The 10825-nt window shown below is 38.8% G+C and overlaps 1 protein-coding gene across 2 annotated transcripts in view; it reads right to left on the bottom strand.

Moving 5' to 3' along the window:
* Window positions 1-10825, bottom strand: part of COPG2 (coatomer protein complex subunit gamma 2) — a 160410-nt gene that overhangs the window by 47765 nt on the left and 101820 nt on the right. For both annotated transcript variants that reach the window (XM_030932347.1, XM_010378802.1), the window contains exons 12-14: window positions 9094-9282; window positions 1283-1378; window positions 727-970 (exon numbers count right to left, since the gene is read on the bottom strand). In XM_030932347.1, the coding sequence (XP_030788207.1) occupies window positions 727-970; window positions 1283-1378; window positions 9094-9282 (529 nt within the window). The remainder of the gene's footprint in view (window positions 1-726; window positions 971-1282; window positions 1379-9093; window positions 9283-10825) is intronic.

Genomic DNA, 10825 nt, shown 5'->3' with positions numbered 1-10825 from the left:
TGGGAAGAAGAGCTCTATAAATAAGAGTGAGGAGTGATGGAAACATGTAGGCTATTGTGGAAACCAAGGCTACAGGGTTTCACCAAGTGTTCAGTCAATAGCACATCAAGTGGAATGAGTGTAAACAAAGATAAGAACATTAAAGTATCTAACTTGATTCTACTAGTTTATAAGTAATTTTCAATAAAATTACTTCAGAGGTTTTTTAAAGGAGAGCTACATCATACTGAGTTAAAGAGAAAAATGGATAATGAATTCATGCAGGCAGCTAATAATGGCTACTTCCAGTTTTTCTACGAGGGGAAGGAAAGTATAGAGTCAGTAGCTAGTGAAAGGCTTATAGAGAGTTTACATCTTTAATGGGAGAGATTTGGATCTATTCATATGCTAAGGGGAAGAAAGATTAGGGAGGAAAAGTCACTTAAAAATATACATATAGAAACATATAAACAAATTCTACAAACATTCATAATTATGACTATAACTGAAAAAACAGATAAGCCATCACAGTATTCCTATCACACTGAAAGCGAAGGGTTATTTGTCTCTAATCTAAGGCAAAAATGAGGATGGAAATTGACTACAAAGAAAGATATCTGGGCCCTAAGCATGCTCTAAAATCCCACCATCCAACAGATCCTGCAACTTCATTTTTCAATTTCATTATCACTCTCCTAAGTATTTCAAAAGATCAGCATCATCAATATCAGTGTCCCAATGACTCACCAGCTCTGACAGCCTCATTCTCCAGGACAACCCTATTAAAAATAAACCGGATATATTTGGAGGGGACAGGCGTTCTAGGGCCCTCTTTGCCCAACAAGTGTAGAATCTTAGTAGCCAGAACAGTGTGTTCACAGTCCTCAATGAATTCACAAAGGTGGGCTAGGCCTGCTTCTTTACTCTCAGGGTTCTCTTCCACAATGCTGATTATGCAGTCCACAATAGCCCGCTTGTACTCAAAGCCTCCCTGGCAAAAAAGAAGATAAAACTGCCATTCATTCTAGGGACACGTTTTGGAGAAATGCTTACACTCCAAGGTTCATGCTTATAAAATTCAAATTTCATTTCCCACCTTTTTGAAAGAAAAAAGTGTTTTTTCTCCAAGTGGGGAAAGTAGAGCAATGGCATGTTTATTAATAAGACAGTAACCAGACTTAGTGTACTACTTGAGAGGCATACTGAGATGATAAAGAAATCTCCTTAAAACACTACGGTATTTCATGGCAATCCTAAGAATTTAAGAGAGCCACTTCCTATGATTAAAAAGTAGTCTACCTACATCATCTCGGAGCATGTTGGAGAGGAAAGTCATCATGACACTGTGCTTTCGAGGGTATTTCTGACAGAGAGCACTAATTGCCTGTACAACCACCACCTGTAGAAAAACAAAAAGAATATTCACTTTTATGACTGTACAACCACCACCTATCAAAAGCAAGCACAGAAAAGACATTCATCTTTGTAACTTTGGCTACTAAACATACTTTCCTACTTACTTACTGCAAGCTAAGACACTGTTGTTTCCTAAAATGACAATACTTGTTCTTCATGGAAGATAACCAAGGAGACCACAAAGGAAAATAAAAAGCAATGTAAAAATAAAGTTCATTCAAGAGATCCCTTCCCTCTGCCTCAGACAAATAATCACATCAAAGATTTTAAAGTGAACCATAAAGATAAAAAGCTTGAACAGACTGATTTCCACAGAAGAAATAGAGAAAGCTATCAAGGATCTACTTCACAAAATGGTTTCTAGGGGAATTTTACCACAACTTGAAAGACCAGTGTCAGCCAGGCATGGTGGCTCACGCCCTATAATCCCAGCACTTAGGGAGGCTAAGGTGGGTGGATCACCAAAGGTCAGAAGTTCGAGACCAGCCTGACCAATATGGTGAAATACTGTTCTCTACTAAAAAAATACAAATATTAGCCGGGTGTGGTGGTGTGGGCCTGCAAGTCCCAGCTACTTGGGGAGGCTGAGACATGAGAATTGCTCGAACCTGGGAGGCGGAGGTTGCAGTGAGCTGAGATTGCACCACTGCACTCCAGCCTGGGTGACACAGCGAGACTCTGTCTCAAAAAATAAATAAAATAAAATAAAAATACAGACCTGTGTCAGGATGCATGAAGAATGTGAGATTTTACCCTACTTGTGGCTAACAAGTTAACCTGTCACAATTTCATGGATGCTGGTAGAAAACGTGAGACTCCTGGCTCAGTGATGAAAGACAGTTAACTACTCACAGCAGTAGCAGTAGCCAGAGTATGAGCATTTTGGGGTGGGTTTCCTAAGCCCCAATTTCCAAAGTGCAATGCAAAGAGCCAGATAATACCTGGTCTTGCAGTAGGCTGGATAAGAACCCTAAGGATGGAACCTGAACATTTACAGTGGGGAGTAAGCATGCCTGTCCTTTTTTCTGAAGAAAAACATTACTATATTGGACCATAAACATGTTTGCTTTTTGCTCCAGAGGGCTTTTTGCTCCAAATACTATTAGTATTTTCTGGGGCTGCAAGGAAATCTTCCCTTTCCTTTAGAGGGAGACACGATCTCTATCTTCTAAGGCTGGAAGATGTCTTGTATTATGGAAAGGGAACACAGTTGTGATAGCAGGAAACAGACGGCAGTTAGTGCCTAACTTGCAAGATGTGCAGGAAAGAGATGCATGGATAATTCAGAATTGTCTACCAATAATTGGATAACCCCAAATCCATATATACAGTTTCAGAGCATAGAAAATGAAAGAAAATCTCCATAATGTTTGTATGAAGCAATGATACTAAAGCCTAATAAAGATGGCATATATGTACAGAAAGAAAAACTACAGACTAAAATCATTTATAAATATTGATGTAAAAATTCTAAAAGTAATATATTGGTTAACAGATTCTAACACTACATTAAATAAATAATGCACCGTGATAAAATGGGGTTTATCAAGAATGTAAAGATGGTTTGGCATTAGAAAATTGATAAAATAACATCACATTCATGAGTCAGAGGATAATATCCAAAATGCTGAAAAGTCTTTGATAAAATCCAACATCCATTCCTAATAAACATTCTTAAAAAAAAAAAAAAAGGAATAGATATGTCCATAAAGTAAACATATATACTTCAATCTTAATGCCAGCATATTACTTAATATGGAAGCCTGAGAGGCATTCCCATTGAGGTCAGAAGTGATGCAAGGATGCCACTATCTCCATTATTATTTAGCATGATTCTGGAGATATTAGCCAATGCAATTAGATAAGGGAAAACAAAGAAACAAGAATTGCAGAAGACAAAACAAACAAAAATATGTTTGTTTTTAGATGACATGATGGTATATATGAAAACCCTAGAGAATGAATAATAAAACTAACTCAATAATTCACCAAGGTAGCAGGATATAAAATTAACATGCAAAACCAGTAATATTCATATACATAAATGATAACCAGGTGGAAGATAAAATGGAATAAAAAACATTTATAATAGCAATGAAAAAGGTAAGTTATTTAGAAATAAGCATTTTAAAACCATTCAAAACTAATATAAAAATATTTTTTAAACAACATTTTTAAAAGGCATAAAAGCAGATTTGAACAAATTAAAAGACATCCTTGTTCTTAGGATGTTCAAACATCATCAGGATATATGTTCTCCCCTAACTTATGAATTTAATGTGATCCCAACAGAAAATGTCAACAAGGTTTTTTATGAAGCTAGACAGCTTGATACTAAAGTTCATTAGAAAAATAAACATGTGGCTGGGCACAGTGGCTCACGCCTGTAATCCCAGCACTTTGGGAGGCCAAGGCGGGTGGATCACCTGAGGTGAGGAGCTCGAGACCAGCCTGGATAACATGGTGAAACCCTGTCTCCACTAAAAATACAAAAAATTAGCTGGTCGTGGTGGTGGGTGCCTGTAATCCCAGCTATGTGGGAGGCTGAGGCAGGAGAATTGCTTGAACCTGGGAGGGGGAGGTTGCAGTGAGCCGAGATCAAGCCATTGCACTCTAGCCTGGGCAACAAGAATGAAACTCCATCTCAAAAAAAAAAAAAGAAACATGCAAGAATAGCCAGGAAAACAATGAAAATAAAGAACTATGATGGAGGGCTAAGCATCCTACAAAGCTTCTGTATTTAGAACAGAGTGTAGCAGTAGTATATGAACGAACAGACCAATATGTAAGTAGAATAGACACTCGACACAGATTCAAGTACGTATGCAACTTTTTTGAGTTTGTATGAACATACAAACTCAGGTACATATGATAAAGACGATGTCTCAAATTATTGGGGCAAAGATGGTCTTAAAAATTTTCTTTCAGCTTTCCCCTAACTGTCTATACAAAAAATTAAAATAACTTTTTTTGAGTTAAGGTAATATGGTTTGGATCTGTGTCCCCACCCAAATCTCATGTTGAATTGTAACTGCCAATGTTGGAGGTGGGGCCTGGTGGGAGGTGACTGGATTATGGGGACAGATTTCCCTGCTTGTGCTGTTCTTGTGATAGTAAGTTCTTGTGAGATCTGGTCATTTAAAAGTGTGTGACACCCCTCCACACCCGCCTTGGTCATGCTTCTGCCTTGTAAGACATCTGCTCATGTTTTGCCTTCCACCATGAGTAAAAACTCCCTGAGGCTGCCCCAGAAGCAGACGCTGCCATGCTTCCTGTTCAGCCTGCAGAACTGTGAGCCAATTAAACCTCTTTTCTTTATAAATTACCCAGTCTCAGGTGTTTCTTTATAGTAGTGTGACAACAGACTAATACACAAGATCTTGCTCTGTTGCCCATGACAGAGTGCAGTGGCATCATCACAGCTCACTGCAGCCCCAACCTCCCAGGCTCAAGCGATCCTCCCACCTCAGCCTCCCAAGTAACTGGGATTATAGGTGTACACCACCATGTCTGACTAATTTTTCTATTTTTTTTGTAGAGACAGGGTCTCACTATGTTGCCCAGGCTGGTCTTGAACTCCCGCACTCAAGCATGCCCCTGCCTCGGCCTCCCAAAGTCTTGGGATTCAAGGTGTGAGCCACCACACCTGGCCTTAAATAAAATTTTGGGGGGCAACTAACTGGATAGTTAATGGAAAAGGATAAGATTGAATCTGTTCATAGCATATATAATAAAAAAATTCAACAGACCAGAGATCTAAATGTAAAATACAAAACTATAAATGTATTAGAAGAGAACATGAGTGAATTACTCTATACTTTGAAGGGAATATAATTTTTAATTATGACTCAAAGTCAAATAAAATAAAAGGCTGGTAAATATGACTACCTAAAAAAAAATAACACTTTTGCATGACAAAAGACATCATAAGAAAAGTTAAATGACAAACTGGTAGAAAATACTCGTAACATCTTTCACAGATAAAGAGCTAATATCCTGAATATACAAAAAAATTAAGGAAACAAAAGACTAAAAATCCTATAGAAAGTAGGGAAAATGCAGCTGGACATGGTGGCTCATGCCTATAATCCCAGCACTTCAGGAGGCTGAGGTGGGTGAACAGCTTGAGCTCAGGAGTTCAAGACCAGCCTGGGCAATCAATCCTTCTGCCTTTCTCCCAATGGTGAAACCCTGTCTCTACAAAAAATGCAAAATTAGTCAGGCATGGTGGCTTGCCCCTGTAGACTCAGCTACTTGGGAAGCTAAGGCAGGAGGATCACCTGAGCCCAGGGAGGTTGAGACTGCAATGAGCTATGATAATGCGACTGTACTCCAGCCTGGGTGACACAGTGAGATCCTGTCTCAAAAAAAAAAAAAAAAAAAAAAAAAAGATGAGAAGGGGAAAAATATAAAACCGAAAGCAAACTGAAAGAAATCTATCTGTATTTCAAGAGAGTTATATAACTGCACTGAAAACAAGGAAGAAATAACCCACTTAGTCAATATTCAACTATTCTGTGTGCAGACGTTAAAAGATCAATTATGAATTAGCAGTTCTTTCCATACTACACATACATAAAATAATAATAATGACACATATATTATTCTTAATTCTTTATTATTTCATTTATACTTCACAATAACTCTGTGAGGTAAGTACTATTATTATCTCCATTGTACAGCTAAGGAAGCTGAGGCAGTAAGAATTTATGTGACTCACCTGAGGTCACATATCTCATAAGTGGTAGAATCAGGATTTAAACCCAGGGATTTTGATTCTAAAGGTCATTCTCTTCACCACCACAAAGACTGCCTCCAAAACTTCTAACTCCTTTGCCTGACATTTTAAATTAGTCTTGTGCATAGCTGCAGTCACTGCCTGGCCAAGGAGGGACAGGGAGATCTCAGTCTCACAGCATCCTGCCGCAGGGCAGCAGGTATTATCCTAAAAATGCTATCCTCTGCATCATTAGGATACACATAGGATAAATCAGGATATGCATTAGGATCAACCTGCTATCCTCTGCATCATTAGGATACACATAGGATAAATCAGGATATGCATTAGGATCAACCTGCTATCCTCTGCATCGTTAGGATACACATAGGATAAATCAGGATATGCATTAGGATCAACCTGCTATCCTCTGCATCATTAGGACAGTATCTACTGCCCTGCAGCAGGATGCCATGAGACTGAGACGTGAGCAGACTGCTCTCCTCATCGCTTCCTGCCCACACTGGTTGCCATTTTGAGAGTTCTGGGCTGCGCCCTCCCCTCGACCTGAGTTAGGGCTGATGCAGTTGTAGCTGCTACTTGGCCAAGGAGGGCAGGGAAACCAGGCTATCCTACACATATCTAGGATCATACTCACTGCTCTGTAGCAGGGAGCTGTCAGACTGACGTGTGACCAGACCACACTTCTCACAGCTTCTTGCCCACACTGCATACCTGGGAGGAACCCCTCCCTCTCTGCTCCCTGGTCCATGGCACGATTTTGAGAGTTTAATGCTGGCTGTGCCCCACCTTGGGTTGAGTTCAAGTTGATGTGGCTGCAGCCACCACTTGGTCAAAGGAGGGACAGGAAATCCAGGTTCCCCCACGCATAGTTAGGACAATATCCAATGTTCTTCAATGGGCTGCTGTGAGACCAAGCCCCAAGCGGACCACACTCCCCACAGCTTTTTGCCCATGCTGCTCACCTGAAGGGTCCCCACCCTCTCTAGTCACAAGCCCACAGCTGGCACCATTTTGAGAGTTTAAAGCTAGGCTATGCTCCACCCTCAGGCTGAGTTTGAGATGATGTGGCTGCAGCTGTCACCCAACTGGGGGAGGGACATGGGATATAACAAGCTCTCCTAAACACACTTAGCATAATACTCACCACCCTGCTACAGGCAGTTGTGGGACTGGAACCTAGCCTATCCAACCCATTGCAGCTTCTACCAACACCAACACAGACTGCTTGTGACCCTGTGGGTTGCTCCAACACCATTAGTGCCCATCACCCACACCACACCAGCTGCCAGGGGCCGGAGAACCCACTCACACACTGGGCTCATTGCTCTCAATATTTGTTTCTAGCAAGCCACCTGGAGGCCCAAGGATAGCCCTCTAGTACCCACCAACACTGGAGCCAGTGTAAGCTGGGCCTAAAAATAGGCACACGTGATGCTCTGCTGGCACTACTGGAGCCCAAAGACTATGTTTCTAGGTCCCCAGCTAAACTTCACCACGATCTCAACTAATGCCTGTACCCTAAGTCACTGAGGTATCAGATACCACTGACCCTCTGTACTGCTCAAGAGGTCACACAAAGATCCCACTACCACAGGCAGTCAAAATCAAAGTCAAGGTATCTTAATAACAAAATGTATGTCTTTAGAAAAAAACTCACTCCTACAAAAGCAATTTGAAAAAACTGGAACAAGCAACTGCTACACCAGATGCACAAAACTGTCTGCTTGAATATACAGGTAAAGTTTGTTTTTTGAAAGTCTGGATGCATACTAAGTAGAGAGTAAATAGGGTTATACTAGATTGAGTATAAAGAAAGAATGAAGCAATACAATGTTTCTACTTTTATTCTTTTAACTGAAATTTATTCTTTTATCATCTCTGACATACTCTCACCAGTTCTATACAACCCTATTCTGGAAGTACTTTTTTAATTAGCCAAGAAAAATAAAGGAAAGGCATTTGGATTGGATATAAAGAAGTAAAACTGTTTCTATTCACAAATGGCATAATTATTTATATAGATAATCTCAAGGAATGTGAATAATGATGACTAGAACCAGTAAAGGTACTCAGCAAGGTTACAGGATACCAAGTTAATATGGAAAAGTATTTTTTTAAAGTTTTTCATTAGTAGTAAACAATAAAAAATTTTAATAAAATATCAAAAGCATAAAATATTTAGATATAAATTTAACAAGAGACTTGCAAGACCTCTAGAGTAAACACTACAAAACACTGCTCAGAGAAATTAAAGAAGATCTAAAGGGAGAGATATTTCATATTCATGAAATAGAAAAATAATCTTAAATTAAGATGTCAGTTCTCCCCAGATTGATTTAGAGATTCAACACAATCCTAGTCATAATCCTAGTAGGCTTTGTTTAGTAGAAATTGATAAACTAGTCCTAAATTTCATAGGAAATGCAAAGGAACCAGAATATTAAAAAAGAAAAAGTTGGAAGACCACACTACTTGACATTTAAGAGGTACAATAATGCTACATTAATCAATATTAGTGTGGTAATGGTACTGGATTGACAAACGGTTCAGTAACATGATAAGAAGCCCAAAAATATACCTAAAATTATATGGGTATTTTGCTTTGTAGACAAAGGTGCCAAAGCACTCCAATAGAAAAAAGGAAGTCCTTCCAACAAATTATGGCGGAATACAGTAGATAGCGGTATGGAAAAAATACTGAACTTACCAAACAAACAGTAATTCAACTTGGATCACTGCCTAAAATGTAAAATCTAAAACCATAAAGCATTTAGCCTAAAGCATGAGAAAATAAGTAGATAAAGGTTTCTTAGGGAACAGTAATAACTATGAAAGAAAAAAATTGATAAATTAGACTTATAAAAATTTAAAACGTCTGCTTCTCAAATGACACTGTTAAGAAAATAAATAGGCAGCCAACAGACTGGGAGAAAACATGATCATGTTTAAACTCTTACCTTGAACTCATCTGAGATTTCAGACACAAAAGAAGATATCTGCTTCATGAGCCTGTCCACACTGCTCTCACTTCCTGTTTTGAGGAGTGTAGTAATGGCTAAGGTAGCAATGCTTCTGTTTGAGTCTGTGATTAAGTTTTCTAAGTCCAGATTGCAGGCAGTAACAGCAGAGGGGTGCTTCATTGCCACCTTGTGGAAGGGTAAGAAAAAAAATTACACAAATTGCTTCTGATAAAGGCCAGAACTTAAATTTTAATTGAGGTAAGTGGCAATCCAAAGAGGACAGGATAAGTTAAAAGTCATTGTTTCAAAAAGAATGGCTCCAGTTAACAAGGTATATCTTTTAATAAATGATCAACGGCCAGAGTACAGCATCGTACTCTCTTTTGTTAGAGAGTAACCTTTAACCTGACCTATAACCTTTCTAACATTACCATTTTTAAAAAATTATAATTGGCCTGTATTTCCTTATAGTACACGTGTTCATATATGTCTATTAGATGTTAGGAGCACTGAGAACGGGATCTAGCATAGTAGACAGTGCTCGACAAAGACTGTTAATATCTTAGCACTTAAAAAATACTTCTGCATTTCAACACGCAAACTCCAGCCAAACTGCATGATCTATAGTTACTACATGGTCGGCCATTCTCCTGTGTCCTTGTTTTTGCTGATGTTGTTCCATCTTTTTGTCTATCCCAGTATTGGTATAGAATCCCTTACCCACAATTTGGAAAATCTGAAAAAACTCTGGAAAGCGAAGCATTGGGATGAAAATTTCTTTAACAGCAAAACATGACCCAAACTAATGTGACTCTTTAATTGTTAATTTGTACCACTTGACAAGAATAGTCATATGTTTTGTGCAAAAATATTAAGGTGTTTTAATGGTGGGATGCTGCCCCAGGCCCACTGGGGTTAGTAAATAAGATATAACACCATATAACCTTTCTAAAATGTATCTAAAAGCAAATTCTGAGACACATCTGGCCCCAAGATTAGAGATGAGGGATTGTGGACCTGTATCAGCTCTTTAAAAACAATTTAGGTCCTGGTGGCTCACACCTATAATCCCAGCTCTCTGGGAGGACAAGGTGGGCAGATGACCTGAGGTCAGGAGTTCGAGACCAGCCTGGCCAACATGGCGAAACTCTGACTCTACTAAAAATACAAAAATTCGCTGGGCATGGTGGCAGGTACCTGTGATCCCTGCTACTTGGGAGGCTGGGGCATGAGAATTGCTTGAACCCAGGAGGTGGAGGTTGCAGTGTGCCAAGATCACGCCTCTGCACTCCAGCCTGGGAGACAAAGTGAGACTCTGTCTCCAAAATAAATAAATTAATTAAAAACAATTTAAATTGTTGTTCTATAAAGGTTTATTCCATGGCTGCTCTAAACTTCTCTTTTCTTCAATTGTTTACACAATTAATTTATAATTATGTACTGCCTATGACAAGTCTTCTACTACATTTAACTTTCATTTACATTTTCTATGCTTATTTAATTTATTCTGTGTTTCTGTATTATATCCTCTAAATCTATACTGTCTAATAATGTAGCCGACAGCAACATGTGACTACTAAGCATCTGAAAGGTGGCTAATCCAAATTGAGTATGCTGTAAATGTAAATATACTGGATGTCAAAAACTTGAGATATGTAAAAATATCTATTACATGTTGAGATGACATATGATAAAATATACTATTAAAATTAATTTTACCTTAAAAACT

Source organism: Rhinopithecus roxellana, chromosome 6 (assembly GCF_007565055.1).
Source record: "Rhinopithecus roxellana isolate Shanxi Qingling chromosome 6, ASM756505v1, whole genome shotgun sequence".
NCBI lineage: Eukaryota > Metazoa > Chordata > Mammalia > Primates > Cercopithecidae > Rhinopithecus > Rhinopithecus roxellana.
The sequence above is the reverse complement of the archived record's forward strand: the minus strand, read 5'-3'. Positions and strand labels throughout refer to the sequence as shown.